Below are 17,384 nucleotides of genomic sequence, written 5' to 3'. Positions count from 1 at the left end.
TAGGAGCTCAGCTGCCTCGAGGATGACACTTTGCTGGGGGCAAAAGAGAATTTTGGCTTCACATTATCCAGTCCCCCCCCAGGATCCTATAAGTCTACTTTAACATATAAAAATTCCCTTGGCAACTTCTTTTATCCCAACTCCCCCAAGATATATGCTGGCAATCATACTCCAAGCTTATGGCCCCCTGATATACATCTGAAGGGTCTCATGACTGAGGTTTTACTAAATGGTAATAAATGGGGTTTTCCTAACAGCGGCTAGCCCCTCAAAGTCCTGGAAACCTTGCTTCCAAAACTCCTTAGAGACTTACTGTACCCCTGACCCCCTCCCAACCTGAGGGTAGATAATCAGTTACCCATCACGATCCTGGGGCAGCTCTTCCTGCCCGCGAGTCCGGTCCCCGTGCTTCAAGGACGTCTTCAAGGATTCTTTCTTGCCCGTCAGCTCCGAACCCCCCACCATCACCCCAAAACCCCACCAATTGTATCCTCACTATGTCTTCTGTAAAGCCAAAGAACATGTCCTGAGACTGATGGAGTCGATGCAGAAGCTGATCTTGGAAAGAAACCTTGGACGTGCTCCGGTCCAACTTTGGAGCCTGGTCCTTCATGCAACGTGCCAGCTTCAAGCCATCGCCCTTCGTGTCAGAAGCTAAGTATTATCAGACACTAGAATAGGAGCATCTCTCCTTTATGGGGCACAGAGGTAAGTGACAAGATCTTGGCATCTCTTTTCTTTTTTTCTGAGTATGGCAGTGACACATGCTCATTACAGAAAATACAAAATGTATTTTGTACTTTTTTCCTCAGCCTCACTAAGTCGTTTTCTAGGTTGTTAAATACTTTTTGAAAATCTCATTGTTGGGGCGCCTGGGTGGCACAGTCGGTTAAGCGTCCGACTTCAGCCAGGTCACGATCTCGCGGTCCGTGAGTTCGAGCCCCGCGTCAGGCTCTGGGCTGATGGCTCGGAGCCTGGAGCCTGTTTCCGATTCTGTGTCTCCCTCTCTCTCTGCCCCTCCCCCATTCATGCTCTGTCTCTCTCTGTCCCAAAAATAAATAAAAACGTTGAAAAAAAATTAAAAAAAAAAAAGAAAATCTCATTGTGATGGCTGCACAATGCTCCGCTCTTTTTTAATTTAAAAAAAATTTAATGTTTATTTATTTTTGAGAGATGGAGAGAGACAGAGCATGAGCGAGGGAGGGAAAGAGAGAGAGGGAGACACAGAATCCAAAGCAGGCTCCAGGCCCAGAGCTGTCAGCACAGAGCCGGACGTGGGGCTCGAACCCACGGACCTGAGCTGAAGCTGGATGCTCAATGAACTAAGCCACCCAGGTGCCCCCATAATGCTCCACTCTTAAAGCCATTCTTCCATGCTAAGACATTTGTTTCCTTCTTTTGTTTTGTTTTGTTTTGTTTTATTTTGTTTTAAAGTAAAACAAAACAGATGAACATAGGGGAAAGGAAAAAAAAGAGAGAGGAAGGCAAACCATAAGAGACTCCTAACCATAGAGAAAAAACTGATGGATGCTGGAGGGGAAGGGGGGGAGGGGAGTGGGGGAATGGGCTAAAGGGATGATGGGTATTAAAGAGGGCACTTGTTGGGGTCAGTACTGGGTGCTGTATGTAAGTGATGAATCGCTAAATTCTACTCCTGAAAGTAATATTACATGACATGTTAACTAATTAAAATTTAAACAAAAATTTGAAATATTTGTTTAAGAGTAAGGTGGACTTTTTGCACATGACCCCTCATCCAAATTTCTGAATTTCTGGGTCAAGGGGAAAGTCACTTCATTTTTTAAAGCACGCAGTTGAGGGTCTCATGACACCATGCCGCTGTGTTCCAGGCCACCATCTGGTGCCTTTGTAGAGAAAACAGCACAGTGAAAATTATTTATTTTGAAGTGAAAGTCAGCATAAAATTAAAAAGTGGCGATTTGATGTTTGGGTTCTGCCACCACTTTAGCCCGGGCCTATACCCTTGGGCAAGTCCCTTTGACTCCGTTGGCTTTGCCTAAAATAACCCATTTTTAAACAATTTAAGGTTGCACAATAGGAAGGTACCATAAAAGCATCGCGCTAAGTCTTTTCCCTTCCATGGAACAAAAAAAAAAAATTTTTTTTTCTTTCCAAATTTTCTATTCTTGCGTAGCACAAAGCATGGCCACTGGGAATCGGTTGCCAGCTGATTGCTCATGAGGGTTTGCATCTGGGGCCTTGGCCTGTCACTGCAGTGTTTTGCCTGTGGTGAGACTCCAGCAGACGCCTACCAATCCAAGAACAAGTAGAAGGGAGGTTTGACTGCAGAGGTGCAGAGGCATCAGGCTTCAGGGCTTCTTCTGTGGTTCTCCGATAGTCCACGTCACCAAGATGTAAACAGGATACACCGTCATCAAAATCCCATGCTCAGAAATACATCCTGAGACCCAGAACTGTCATTCCCTAAACAGGGTCTGAGAAAGTTTCTGCACCTATCAAGTGGGAGAGTACCAGACTACCTACATCTTAGAGTTGTCCTGAGACCCAACCTAAAAATGAAACCATGTATGCGTAACCATTAAATAAATCCTAAGACTCAAATAATCCCAAACTACCATCATAGCCACGTCCAAGGGGCTCGAGTGCGTTGGAGGCAAATACAAAGAAAATAAAGAGCATCTCCCTGCTGTTATGCAATCATACAGTTTAGTTATAATTATCAACACAATAGAGTCTAGAATTTCCCAAGTACATTTGGCTCCGGAACTTTTGATTTGTATTACATCTAATAACACTCACACATTAGGAAACATGGGTTTGTGGTTTGAAATCGCATAGAATGTAAGGTCTACAAAAGCAAGCACTTTGTCATGTAACATACTGTATCGTCAGGGCATAAAAGAGCTGCCTGCACATAATAGGTACTCAATAAAATTTATGTTCATTGCATAATGAATATAGTTTCCATTAAGCTAATTTGAAAACAGCCTCTGAAAATAGTTTGCATAGGGAAGTGAAACATGGGTTTTTATGCTCTGCTAGTGAAAGTGTAAATAGGATAAAACTTTTGAAAAGCAGCCTGGCCTCAAGCACCAAGAACTTTTAAAGGGCTCATACCCTCTCACCAAGTTGTGCCAGTTCTGGAAATCTCTTTGGATGTTATTCTAAGTATGAAAAGAAAAAAAAAAAGGGTTGCATTTAAGATGCTCAGGAGATGCAGTATTGTTTAAAATGAAAAAAAAAACACCTGGAAATCATCTGAATTATGTTCAAAAATCATTGAATAAGATACAGAATCCACTTGATGGGTTATTCTACAGCCATTAACATGCTCATGAAAATTATATAACTTTGAAATATTCTTATATCGTAAGCATGTAACCACAGACCATATCTAATTTAGTATCCTTTTTTCTCTTGTATTAAGGAAAAAGGCAATAAACTAAATAATATATGAGGTGTCAATCCATATATATAATAAAACAATACAAAATAAAGAACTAACATTATTGAGTGCCACTCTGTCAGGCAGTTGTTTTAAATACTTTACATACGTATAATTTCTTTCTTTTTCCTGATAATCTATAAGGCAGGCACTATTATAATATCCATTATAATACTGAAAAAATGTCGGGAGATAACACACCCAAGTATTGACAACAGCTGCCTCTGAGTGGTTGAAAAGACGGCAATTACATTCCTTGCACTTCTCTGCATTTTTACAAGTTTTTGTAATGATGAGAAAACCGCCCTCTAAAAGGATATATTAACAAATTAATCTGTGTTCCTATAATAAATCTGAACAGGAAAAAAAATTTTTTTCAGTTGACCACAGGACCCCTTTGTTGCAACCAGGGAACTCTGACCCGCGCGTACTCTGTCGGGCCAATTCTCTTCTGTGCAGAAGAGAAAAACAAAGTAAGCTCCATTTAGGCTGAAATGGGTTGAAATTCGGGTTTGTTTATGAATGCAGAGAACCTGGCCAACGCTAGTGTTGGGTTTTCGGTTTCGATGTCACACTTGCTCAAACCCCAGATAATCTCGGATAATCACTCCGCTCTACCCAGGAATCAAGAATTTAGGCACTAGAATCTCACATGCTCTCACAAACCAAAGGCAGTGCTGCGCTCAGGTGAGATGAGGGGAAGGGGGTGTGGAGGTAGAGAGGCAGTCATGGCCCAGACACTGGGCAGGTTGAATCCTCAGCGGGAGCTGTAAGGCTCCTTTGTTTTTATACAGAGCAAGGAACTGCACTTGATACACCCTTTGTTGTGGTAGAAAGAAGGGGTAAACGATGCTAATGATGCTAGTAATGAATGTGAAATAGAACATATGCCACCTATTTATCTAAAAGGAAATTTAAAATCTAGGGAAAAGAAATCCACCCTACTGTAAGGACCATCCAGTAATGCAAGCGTTTTATTTTAAGGTGCTGTCCGAGGCCACTAGCTCTAGAAGTCCAGCCCTTAACAACCACTTCTAAAGACCACAACTCCCAGACTGACCGCGACCTCGGCGCATGCGGCCTGGTGACCTACGCCTACATTTCCCAGCGGCCCAAGCGGCTACGCTGACGCACGCGTGCGCCCTTGCGTCTCTCTCGCTGCCTCGGCTTTGACCTACAGCCACCCGGAGAAGATGGCTTCCTCTGCAGTGTCCGGGCTCTCCCGGCAGGTGAGAGAAGGGAGGTCCTGAAAACTAGCGAGAGGATCCCTTCTAAAGTGACACGTAGCAGAGCCCTAAGAGCCACAGAGCGAGACCACAGCTGGGGAAGCGTGGCCGCCAGTCAGCGTTGTAGGGCCCTGCGAGTGGGAGCGACGCAAAGCGCTCGGGCGGCCCTACCTCCCTGGACGTCCGCGGGGCTGGCGGTGCAGGGGGACGCGTGCCTGACCTTGGCGTCCCCGAGCACAGCCTCGGGAGCAGCTAGTTTGAGGCGCACGGGAAAGGGGCGGGGGAAGGCTCCCCTGGACTCCGAGGAAAGGAATACAGCCCACCCCCAAGTCATTTAACCTTGTCGTTGTGGTCAGACCTGTCAAGGGTCTCTAGTAATGCTAAGGAGTATTTATAAAGCACATTTCACATTTTTATAAAGGAAATGAGACCGAAAAGTTTAAATGACTCGTCCTTGGCTGCTCAGCCAGGAAGGGGTAGGTAGAGCTGAGATTCGAACCCACACGGTCATACAGAAGATGGAGTTGGAAAGAAAATTCGTGGTCTTTATACTACATAGCAACACTATGCTTTACACATCATGACACCTTACAGCTTAGGTAAGTTTTTCATAAGTGAAAAGGTCTTTTAATCCCTACAACCACTTGTGTTATAGAACAGTTCAGAACTGAAATTATTTGAAGGTGAGCTGTGCCCTTGCAGATGCTATTTAAGCAACGAGTTCCAACTCTGTTCCTTGATAGACTAGATAACCATTTCTCAGAACTAGGGTCAGTTCTCACATCAGACTGCTGCAGTACTAAGGGGATTAATCTTTCTTTTCCGATAGCATTTGGATTCTAAGAAGGTACATCTCTTGCAGATCATGACTGGAATCCTCTCACTTTTTATTAAAATCCTTCCTCACGGGTGGTAACAAATGCCAGAAATTTGGGGTTTCTTGGAACATGTATTTCGTCAGAGCTTGTGTTTTCTCTCTCATACTGGTGTGCTAGCCTCAGCCTGTTCTTAGCAAACAAGGAAGTTGGTGGGAAAGCAATTTCCCTGGCGGCTGTGGATGATGCTCAGTGGTGAAATTTACTCCTTGGGAATAAAGAGCAGCTCGTGTAATCTCCGTGATGATACTAAGAAACTAATCACTTTAAATGTTTTATTATTGTCTTAAAGGTGCGATGCTTTAGTACATCTGTGGTCAGGCCATTTGCCAAGCTCGTGAGGGTATGTCAACTTTTGTTACTAATCGTAAAGTAAATGAACGTGCGCGGTTAGGGCATGGACTTTTGTATAAGTACTACCTAAACCTTTCTGCCTGATTTGTAGGTTCCAAAATGTGATGTGTGCGTGGGGATAGGGAATGGAATAAGTTGAATGCCTGGCGTGCAACAGGCCCGTGCTTAACCTTTGTGGGAATTTCTTAAAATCCCGTAACAATGATGGGAAATAGCTGGTCTTTTGTTTGCAAAAGAGGAAACAGACTGGGAGAACTCGAGTTTGGTCTCAGAGCTGGACTGGAACTAAATCTTTCTTCAAACCTGAGCTCTTGCACTGCAACCATACAGAACTGCTAAGCATGTGTAGTCATATATTGATGGCAGCGCGTAGGAAAAAGCCTACAGTTTTTTGTGAAAAATAATTCAAGCATCAGGCATTCAGTAAGCTGCTAAAGAGCTCCATTAAACTGAACATTGATGGGGAGACACTATAGGGGAAATTTATAGTGTCACCATTAAATGTTTTCTTGGCTCTAACGTGTGCAAAACTGTCTTCTATCAGTGTTTAAAATCTCCACTATGTGGAACTGATTAGTTACTGAGTTCAAAGGAAGCATAAGCTCATTTCAGAATCCATGTAATAATTGATTTATAGTTACCGCTGGAAGGGACTCTAGGTACCATATTTCCTAAGCACCACATTTTGAGATGAAAAATTGGAAGCTCAAAAACTGGAAGATTAAGTGACCTAGCCGAGGAAACATCCCTGATTTGTTTGAGAATTGCCATTCAGGATAGCTTTCTGATTCCTTATTAGGTATTTAAACTTGTTGTGTGCTCTAAACAGTGTATTTTAATATATGTATTTAATCCTGCTATTGGCAGAATGATATCTGAAGTGATTTTCCTTTTCTCTTCCTCCCCTACCCCATCCTTTTTTTAAAGCCACCTGTTCAGATACATGGTATCGAAGGTCGCTATGCCACTGCTCTTTATTCTGCTGCATCTAAACAGAATAAGCTGGAACAAGTAGAAAAGGAATTGTTGAGAGTAGCGGTAAGTAGCTTTTCTGTTTATTACTTACTAAGTTTCCATCATAGGTTTTTTCCTTATTTGGCCATGTTTCTCTAATGAGGTATATCCTAAGTGAAAATGAACTACAAAAAGAAAAAAGAAAAAAAACCTGTTTTCTGTAATCATGTTGATAGGAATAGTACTGGGTATTGTTATTCTGAACCTATTGTATAATAGGTACAGGCAGATACGAACAAGGATATTATTAATATTAGGAACCAAGATTTGAGGCTAAGAAGAAGTAGAGGTCACCTTTGAAAATCTGTGCTTGTATTTCAGGCAGTTCTAAAATAGTCTTTAGAATGTATTATGACTTGCTTTGCTGGGAATTTTCTTTATGGAGCCTTTCCTCATTTTCAGTTTTTTATTTTATCCCCAAGATGTGAGAGGGAAATAACCAAGCAGAGCACTCTGGGCAACAAAATCAGCAAAGGTGTATTGAGCTCCAATACAGAACTGACAGATGGGGAAGCTACAAGGGACAGTTTATTTTTACACTTTGTTTTTTTAACCTGGAAAGAAGAGTGAATTAATTGAATTAACAGAAGTGTACCGGTGTAACTTGGGAAAATCTGTTGTAATTTTAACCGAATTTTCTAGTTAACACGTTTCTGTCCACTTTGTTGCTTCCCCTTCCGTTGCTTTATAGCTGCCACCTCCGACAAGAAGCTCTGCGTTAAAGGAGGAGACGGAGGGGCGCCTGGGTGGCTCAGTCAGTTAAGCCTCTGACTTCAGCTCAGGTTATAATCTCACGTTTCTGAGCTCGAAGGCACAGAGCCCGCTTCACATCCTCTCCCCCTCTCTCTGCCCCTCCTCCGCTTGTTCTCTCCCTCTCTCTCAAATCGGATAAATAAACTTAAAAAAGGGGGGGGGAGAGGGAGACACAGTCTAGCGTATACTCTCTCTAGAGAAAGTTTTGCGCTTTCTTAGTTTTCGTTTTAAGAATTTCTTCTATTTTTAATCTTATTTTTGAAGATTTTTTTTTTATCATACTGTTCAGAAGAAAAAACCCTGATGAGGCTAGTCATATAGGATAATATTTATTCTGTTCATTTTTCATCTCAAGCTTTTTTTTTTTTTTTTTTTTTTTTTTGGAATTTTTGTCCTAGCAGACAGTAATGTTCGTTCCGTATTCCTTTCTCTGTCCAGTTAGCTCTACAGATGATGCTTACTGTCTGAGTTGGTGTGACCAACCCACAGAGTCAACAGCCTCACTGTTGGAGACACTTGGGAGAGGGGTACCAAGAGCAGACAGGATCACACACAGGCATTTTTGGAGGTGATAATTATTGCCCGCTACTTGTCATGTATGGCCATTTTGTTTATTTTTTTTTTAATTTTATTTTTTTAATGTTTACTTTTGAGAGAGAGAAAGGGACAGAACACAAGTGGGGGAAGGGCAGAGAGAGAGAGAATCTGAAGCAGGTTCCAGGCTCCGAGCTGTCAGCACAGAGCCCGACACAGGGCTTGAACCCACAAACCGTGAGATCATGACCTGAGCCAAAGTCAGATGCTTAACCAACTGAGCCACCCAGGCGCCCCATATATGCCCATTTAAAACCGAACAGTGGTATTCACAATGGAGTGACCTAGATTGTGGGTGTTAAGAATGGGGTTTGACTATAACCTGGAAATCAGTTAAGATGTGGAGACGTAGAAAGGAGGCACTTACCTTAAGACTCTTTGTAAACGAAAATTAGCAATTTTTTGGCACTGAGAGGAAAGTGATGCTACATAGGTGCCACTAACTGCCCATCGGATGATACAACAGAGAAAGATGGGAAACACGAAAAACCGGATTACCCAAATGCCAGCTTTTAATTTGCGGAAGTCCTCGATTTTTATGGAAAATTGTTTCTATGGAGCCAGTCGCGTTGAAGTTTTAGCATTAGGTGGTGTATGACAGGTAGCCTGGATTAGAGCAGATTCTGGCCGAGAGCCTGGGAGAAGGTGCTAGCAGTGAGTGAAAGGCTGACAGGTATTTAACTGAAAGATGCCCAAACGGAAACAGCCATTGTTTTGTTAGAACCCTGGCCTGATACTAAGGGGAGCAAGGTGCCGGAAGCTACCCTGGGTCGCTGAGGACAGACATTTATGAATTAACAAAATGGAGACGTGTGGTCCCTCTCCTGGTAGCTGCACTCCCACTGTTCGTCCACGCTGCCTCCCAGGCTGATTGAGGCTGCTCTGGAAACACGAGAGCTCTCTCACGGGGCTCCGTAAGAGGCAGGACAGAATCAGGATCACTCTGACACAGAGAGGCCCCCCTCCAGGGGAATAACAGGGAGACTTCCTTTGCTGTTAGAGCACCTTTTCAGCTGAGTATTACCCATAGTAAATACAGTAACATATGCAGTTCGTTGAATCTCGGCTGCTTAGTTTTTCTGTAATCTCTCTTGAAAAGCAAAAATAAATTTAAGAAACTTCATAAAGTATCTTTAAATTTTTCCAAGAAGTACCATTATATCTTGTGTAAAACCAAGGTATGGTGTATTCTCAAAGGCAGAGAAAATTATTTGATTGTAAACTTTTCTTCATACATGCTTTGAGAGTGCTAATTTAATGAAATACATGATTCATAACAAAATATGTTGTGGCGGCGAGGACCGTTCATGCACTAAAGAGTTGAAGAAATTATTTTTTTGGTACTTTCAGCAAATCTTGAAGGAACCCAAAATGGCTGCTTCCATTATGAATCCCTATGTGAAGCGTTCCGTGAAAGTGAAAAGCCTAAACGACATGACAGCAAAAGAGAGATTCTCTCCCCTCACATGCAACCTGATCAGTAAGTATTAGATCTTTTCTACTGAAAATCTTGCCACTGGAAGTGTGATCCGTGGACCAGGAATGTCAGCATCACCTACCTGCCTTTTGGCCGCGATCTAAGGAGTTAGCCAACCTAATAAATCAACCTACTGCATTTAACTAGCTCCCCAAGTGAATTGTTTGTGAGTTAAAGTTTGAAGAGAACTGTCTAAAGGATATGACCGTGTAACAAAGTAATTGCAGCCACTACTTTTCAACCCGTGGAGAAGACAGATATAGGATTCATAGCAAGGAAACGGTGTGTAACCGGTGGCTGTATCTCTGTCCTCAAAGACATTTGCATTGTTTGGTACATTAGGCTTGCTTTTCAAGTCCCATGGCCAACCCAGAATACATGTTCCAAAGAACATGTATTCATGGCATCATCTTTGAATATAGATAATATGTTAATTTGGGGATTTGTAGCCAAACATTGGAATCTAACCTGAAATATGAAAATCAGGTTGCAGGCCATGGTCAAGAAATCAGTTGGAGATCTGTAAGGCCTCCCCACACACCTGGCTATTTTAAATGCTTGTCGGTGGTGGGTTTTTTTTAAACACTGAATATACTTTTTAAATACCAAGCACCATCTTCTTCATTCACATTCTTAAAGGACATTGAATATAGCATTCTAAGGCCACAAATCTAAGTTTGCTTTTGAGGTGAATATAATACCTCGTGAATAACCTGGGGGTTTTTGTTTTGTTACAATAGTATACTAACATACAAATATAATTTGTTGTCAGTTTGGCTTACATACAACACCCAGTGCTCATCCCAACAAGTGCCCTCCTCAGTGCCCGTCACCTACTTTCCCCTCTCCCCCACCCCCCATCAACCTTCAGTTTGTTCTCGGTATTTAAGAGTCTCTTATGGCTTGCCTCCCTCCCTCTCTGTTTGTAACTGTTTTTATTTTCCCCTTCTCTTCCCCCATGGTCTTCTGTTCAGTTTCTCAAGATCAGCATATGAGTGAAAACATACCTTTCTCTGACTGACTTATCTCACTCAGCATAATACCCTCCAGTTCCATCCATGTTGCTGCCAATGGCAGGATTTTATGCCTTCTTGTTGCCAAGTAGTATTTCATTGTATATATATACCGTATCTTCTTTATCCATTCGTCAGTTGATGGACATTTAGGCTCTTTCCATAATTTGGCTATTGTTGAAAGTGCTGCTATCAGCATTGGGGTACCAGTGCCCCTAGGCATCAGCACTCCTGTATCCCTTGGGTACATTCCTAGCAGTGCTATTGCTGGGTCATAGGGTAGATCTATTTTTAATTTTTTTGAGGAACCTCCACACTGTTTTCCAGAGCGGCTGCACCAGTTTGCATTCCCACTGACAGTGCAAGAGGGTTCCCCTTTCTCCACATCCTCTCCAGCATCTATAGTCTCCTGATTTGTTCATCTTAGCCACTCTGACTGGCATGAGGTGGTATCTCAGTGTGGCTTTGACTTGTATTTCCCTGATGATGAGTGATGTTGAGCATCGTTTCATGTGTCTGTTGGCCATCTGGGTGTCTTCTTTGGAAAAGTGTCTAATGAATAACCTGTTTTGAGTGATTTTGACGTTACTGAGACACCTTCACTTTCCCAGATTTGCTTGCTGAAAATGGTCGCTTGAACAACACCCCTGGAGTCGTTTCTGCCTTTTCGACCATGATGAGTGTCCACCGTGGAGAAGTTCCTTGCACAGTGACCACTGCATCCGTAAGTGACAGCTTGTTGCTGCTGTATTTGCTTTGACATCCGTGCATCGCGTTTTGCATAATGAAAAGAAAAAAAAACAGGCTAAAATCCAGAAATCGGGAAAGGTGATTGGTCACTTAGGAGGTTTGCTTCACTTCTTACACGAGCTGCCATGAGCCTGCGCTTTGGAGGGGCCGGTGTGTGTCCCGTTAGTGCCTCCCTACCCGCTGACTGTTCGGGAGGACGAGACTGGACTCAAATGTGTTAGGAAGTAGTGGTTTATGTTCCCTCACAAGTTGGAGTTATTTCACAAATCCCTTGGTAAGTAGTCTCCTGAAACTGGACTGTCTAACCTTTGGTGGCAGCGAATGGGAAGGGTGGGAAGGGCAGGCCCTTGTGGAGTTGCTGACGTGGCTGTAATAATAGACCTATATGCCGAGTACTTCGTAATGTATTATTTAATGGCAGCGTTCTACGTGAGGTAGAATTATCCTTATTTTACAGATGAGTGAACCCAGGGAAATTAAGTCATTTGCCCAAAGTGACAAAATAGGGAATCAGGGTTTGAACATGGCCCTCTCTCTCACAAGTACATGTACCTTAAGCTGCGCCACCTCCCCAGAATTCCTTTTGTTGATGTCCTAAGTACGTATTTTCTCCCTACTGTAGTTCAGACCGCATAGGAAATCAGCCTTGAGGGGCTTACTTCTCAGTAGAGGACGGCGGATTTGCTTGGAATACGCAGCACCTGACCTCATCTAGGTTAATTTTTCTGGTATTTCAAAGATACTCTCACTCTCCAAAAGAGCATGGCTTCAGAGAGACATTTTACCCCAGAGCATGTATTTGCACGTTTGTAGTTCATAGTCGGTGCCACGAAAGTGCACAACTGACTGCGAATCCTTACAGCTCAGGCATCTGCCCGGGCCCACTGGGCCTGCCCCAGTTCTCGGTGACAGCAGGGCCCAGATGAGGCTTCACCAGGCAGGTCATACCGTCATACCATCCCCGTGGCTGAGCACTGGTATAAATTCTGTCATTCAGTGAGTACAAGGACATGATTTTTTAATTTATTTTTTACTTTTAATTAAAAACCATTTTTTTTTTTTAATGTTTATTTTTGAGAGAGAGACTGAGCGTGAGCAGGGGAGGGGCAGAGAGAGAGGAAGACACAGAATCCGAAGCAGGCTCCAGGCTCTGAGCTGTGAGCACAGAGCCCAATGCGGGACTCGAACCCACAAACCACGAGATCATGACCTGAGCCGAGGTCAAACGTTTAACTGACTGAGCCACCCAGGCGCCCCAAGGACATTATTTTTTTAAAGGGTGCATATTTTTGTAAAAGTTTTTTAGAACCAACTGTTGCTAGTGCAGCAGTGTTTGATGTTGAAACTCCCAGGTAAATAAGTTTCCACTGTTCAAAAACAAAAATTATTCCTTGATTAGTGACTAAGGGCACAGTCTGTAGAAATAGACTGATTTCAAATATTGCAGCAACTGGGACCTTAACCACTCTGAACCTGTTCTCTCCTACGGGAAATGGGAATAAGAGCCGCTGGCCGCCCAGAGTTGTCCTGGTTAAAGGGGGTGGTGGGTGTGAAATGCCAGCACAGACCGGTGCCTGGCACCCGCTAAGCCTCTGAGTGGGAGGTGTGCACGTACTTCGGAGCTCTGTAACCTTGGAGGCCTGGCGAATGATGTCTTGATTAAACACCAGCAGACTTTCACACCAGCTCCCCCGAGAGGCGTTGTTAGATCTTTGCGAAGATGGAAAGCCTTATCTGCTAGCTTGTGGACCCTTAGGTGTGGGGGTAGAGAGAGAGGATTTGTGACAAGAGGCCGCTCCTTCAGCCTTTCTCACTCTCCCCTCACCATGAGTAGGAGTTAAGGCAGAGAGAACACAGGCTGACGTCTGAGTGCTGGCTCTGTCAGAGTCAAGTGCAGAGCCGTGCGGCCAGGCGTTCCCCGTGAGGCTCGGAGTGCAGCGTGCTTCTAGAAGCTCCTGGGAACCAGAGGTCTTAGAGATGCTAGAACCGGGTCAGATTGCAGCTCTCCATCCAAGGACATAGTGGCCTCCTGCCGTGCCCACAGGGCTGCACAGGAGAGGCCTGTGTCATCAGGCATCATTAACTTCAGTATTGGGGGGGGTCCTCCTCAGTCGTGTCTAAGTCGTACCACTGATACCAGGGAGCAGAGACGGGGAGGGAGTGGCATTTATGGGCATCAGTGACCCGCCCAATGAGCTCGCCGAGGTGTTCTTGTGGGACAGGACATCGGCATGTTCCCGGCACACCAGCGGTGTGAGTAACTTGCAGTGCAGCTCCTGGAAGGGCCCAGAGACCACACAGGAATTCACAAGGCCTGTCGTGCTGATGTGTGCCAGGGGTATTTTCTTCCTGAGCTTTTACGTGGAAAGTTCTGTTCTGCTTTATCTACTTAATTAAAGGATGGTTTTGTCCTTTTTTTAGCCTTTAGATGAACCCACTCTTGCTGAATTAAAAACAGTCCTGAAGAGCTTCCTAAGTAAAGGCCAAGTATTGAAATTGGAGGTTAAGGTAGGTTTTTAATTATGTATGGTGTGTTTCCTCAGGTTCTTTGACACTGTTGAGTGGCTGTAGAAACTGAAAAATTAAATCTCACCAAATACTAAATTGTTTCTAATAGAAATTTTATGTTCTCAATTTAAATGATTATGGATTCCATTCACAATCTGACTTCTTTTTTCTAGACATAATGATAACATCTTACGTTTGTACAGCATGTAGACTTTTCAGAGTACTTTTTCATCTTTCTGTTCGATCAATGAAATATCAATGCTTTTCCACATTTCCAACCTATTTTCTTTCCTAGATTGATCCGTCCATCATGGGTGGAATGATTGTCCGTATTGGAGAGAAATATGCTGATATGTCTGCGAAAACCAAGATTCAGAAGCTGAGCAGGGCCATGCGGGAGATTTTCTGAAAGTGTTGATTTTCTGTCCATGAAAATCCCTAAACTTGTAGCAACAATAAAATGCTTCCTGAACAGAACATATATTGTTTACTATCTTTTTTGAAGTGGAAATACAGAGAACCTTATTTTCTATCTTTCTTTCAGAATCCGCCCAGCTAAAAGGTTAAAAGCCCCGTTGGTTGGAGATTTTAGTTTGTGTAGATTACTCTTAGGAATTTATGGAAGCTTGTGTCATTAGGAAGAACTGTTAACATTTATTGAGGCCTTTATTGCAGGCACCATTAAGTCCTTAATGTGTCTTACCTCATGACCTTGGCCTCTGGGCTCAGAGCCCGGGGAGGGGCTGACCCTGCGGGCGGAGTTGATGCCAACAACCAGGCCAGTTACCACCCCGGAGTTTTAGTTGTCTGTGCCCATGTCCAGTCACAGATCCTGAAAGCGGGCCTCCCAGCCCCCAGGACCTGTGCTGGTCAAGACATTGGCAGCTGCCCCTCGCCGTCCTGCTTCGTGCTTCTTAACAGCTTCCGCGGCACGTGGACCCACGCCTGTTGCTGTGCCCCGAGGTCCAGCATCAGCCAGGTGAGTGCGTGTGTTTAAGGTACTGCAGACAGGGCCAGTTTGTGCCATCTGACCATTCTAACAAGTTCTTAAGTCCTGTGCATCTTGTTTTAAACCCAAAGTGACCCGTCTTAACAGTCCTGCCCTTCATCTTCTAGTAAATATAAAGGCAGTGACGCTCTATATAAAGGCTCTCAGATTCTGGCTAAAAAGCAGTCTTCATTCTGGAATCTACTAGAAGAATGCCATTAATCTAACAAGGATTCGTTCCCTCCCTCCCACTGCGGGCAGAGGTCTGGATCAGAGCTGCGCACTCAGCAGAGGGCAGCAGGGTAGCTGTCCCGACCCCTGTGAATGTCCTCACAACCGAGGACTGGCCAGGAGCTTCGGCCCGGATAGGAAGTGGGGACGTTCTCCCCGCCGCAGGCAGCTGTGCCGGCGGTGGCCGCACCGCTCGCTGAAGGCACCGCTCTGGCTGAACTGCCCGTTGGTCCTGCTGATTCTCCCAAGACCTTTCCGGCCAACCGGCAGACGGGCAGCGGAGTCCCGTTCCCACAGGCTGGGCCCAGACAAAAGGCAGTTCTGCTTCTCTGATAATCAGCTGATCTGAAAGGGTGGCCTGAAGGCATTTCTCCGAGACTCCCGCTCTGTGTGTGGCCACTGCACTTCAGGTTGTGAAGTACATCCCGACGGACTGGAACCTTGGGAGTACCCGGCACAGGCCAGGCACGGCGATACTACGCCCATACCACCAGAAAGTTCCGTAAGTAAAGGGACGTGACGCCATCTATAGGGAAGTTCGTGATGTCGACTCCGGCTGCTCTGCACCCTGGGACGGTAGACTGGCAGCTAGGAATGTGCCCTGGAGCCCCCCAGGGGGTGTGGGTGCGAGCCTGCTCTGCTGCTTCCCACGGGTGGGGCACCCCGGCTCCTCCACGCCTGGCTTTCGTCCCTGTAGATGGAAGCGATCATGCTCACTTCCAGAGGGGCCGCAACAGGGAAGCAAGAGCACGAGCCAGTGCGGGGAGGCGGAGGCGGAAGGGTGGCAGTAAACACTGATTACTGGCTCCGTGGCCTGCCACTTTCCTGGGTCGTGTGACCCCAAGGATTGCTGAAACGCAGCACCCACCTGACACATGATGGTCACGTGGCAAAGTCCCTCCGGTACTACCTGCAGAAATCTGTCCTCAGGGTTTGTCCAGCACTCCCAGTCCCTGATAGGCCATTAGGATGACTCCTGCTCCATTGGTCCTCCAGGAAGGCCTCCCCTAGTAAAATAACGCTGATCCTGACATACCCCCCGCCCAAATAGGATGCTGCTTTTGAGGCCACTTCGTGTATCTTGACGCTTTACAACAACTCTGTGATACAGGTGGAGCAGAGATACCGCCTGAGGAGAGAGACTGAGGGGCCCTAGCGTTTGCTCAGTGTCACGTGCTCGACCGGCTGTTGGATCATGTCCCTGAGCCCTGTCTGCCTTCATCCTAGCTTGCCTCGTGCCTACAGCCAGCCCGACACCGCACCAGACGGCATCCCACACGCGTGAATCACCGTAAAACCACAAGCTTCTAAGACACCGGATTGATGGACAAAATATCTTTGGGAGGGGGGTACCCCGGGGGGTTCGCTCAGTTAAGCGGCCAACTCTTGATTTCGGCTCAGGTCGTGATCTCACAGTCGTGAGATCGAGCCCCACATCAGGCTCCACGCTGAATATATACATATATGAGTACCGTAATATTGCCCGAATCCTTCAGAGCAAATCCAACAAACAACCTTCCTGTTGGTTGAGCACATAGAATCAGAGGAAGTGTACGAAATGCTTCAAACACGGCCTTATGTGAGCACCAGATCAGCCGTGGGTTACCCTACCCACAGATCTGCGTACAGTGGTAAATTTTAAAGGAAAAGTTTAAGGAAAAATTTTAAAGCAACCTAAAGATGTTGGGATTGTTTGAATAACTTACAATACATTTAGACAATGAGATACTATGTAGTCCTAAAAAATCAAGTAGTGGGGGCACCTGGGTGGCTCAGTTGGCTAAGCATCTGACTCGATTTTGGCTCAGGTCATGATCTCATGGTTCATGAGATCGAGCCCCATGTCAGGCTCTGTGCTGACAGCACGGAGCCTGCTTGGGACTCTGTCCCTCTCCCACTCATGCTCTTTCTCTTTCTCTCTCAAACTAAGTAAATACACTTAAAAAAAAGTCAAGTTGTGGATAAATATATAGCTGATTTAAAAGAAAACAATCAACAAAATATAAGTGAAAAGTTTTCTATAAATTATGTAATTGAACATTGCCTTGCATAAGGGAAGTGCTTGGTGTGTATTAGCTATTAAGTAATGTAAACATCTAACACATACACACACACACACACGCACACAGAGCAAGAAAATACAGGAATAATGAGCATCAAAATGTTAACATTTA

General features: G+C 44.7%; 1 protein-coding gene across 1 annotated transcript; it reads left to right on the top strand.

The window, feature by feature from the left end:
• The first annotated feature begins 4,538 nt into the window (after positions 1 to 4,538).
• On the top strand, positions 4,539 to 14,468 carry ATP5PO (ATP synthase peripheral stalk subunit OSCP). The gene is made up of 7 exons (XM_025913155.2): positions 4,539 to 4,656; positions 5,821 to 5,871; positions 6,810 to 6,920; positions 9,594 to 9,723; positions 11,345 to 11,457; positions 13,905 to 13,991; positions 14,287 to 14,468. Exons 1-7 carry the CDS (start codon positions 4,621 to 4,623, stop codon positions 14,398 to 14,400), a joined length of 642 nt encoding a protein of 213 aa, XP_025768940.1. The 5' UTR covers positions 4,539 to 4,620; the 3' UTR covers positions 14,401 to 14,468.
• Positions 14,469 to 17,384: the final 2,916 nt, after the last annotated feature.

The sequence above is a fragment of the Puma concolor genome, chromosome C2 (genome assembly GCF_028749965.1).
Source record: "Puma concolor isolate L17-30 chromosome C2, mPumCon1.1.hap2, whole genome shotgun sequence".
In the NCBI taxonomy this organism is placed as follows: domain Eukaryota; kingdom Metazoa; phylum Chordata; class Mammalia; order Carnivora; family Felidae; genus Puma; species Puma concolor.
This window is presented reverse-complemented; position numbering and strand designations above follow the sequence as displayed.

Bases quoted from the DNA above. Each gene is read 5' to 3' on its own strand.
- ATP5PO (XM_025913155.2), top strand. From the start codon at position 4,621: ATGGCTTCCTCTGCAGTGTCCGGGCTCTCCCGGCAG. The intron at 9,724-11,344 runs GTAAGTATTAGA...TCACTTTCCCAG, and splicing joins CCTCACATGCAACCTGATCA to ATTTGCTTGCTGAAAATGGT. The intron at 13,992-14,286 runs GTAGGTTTTTAA...TTTCTTTCCTAG, and splicing joins TATTGAAATTGGAGGTTAAG to ATTGATCCGTCCATCATGGG.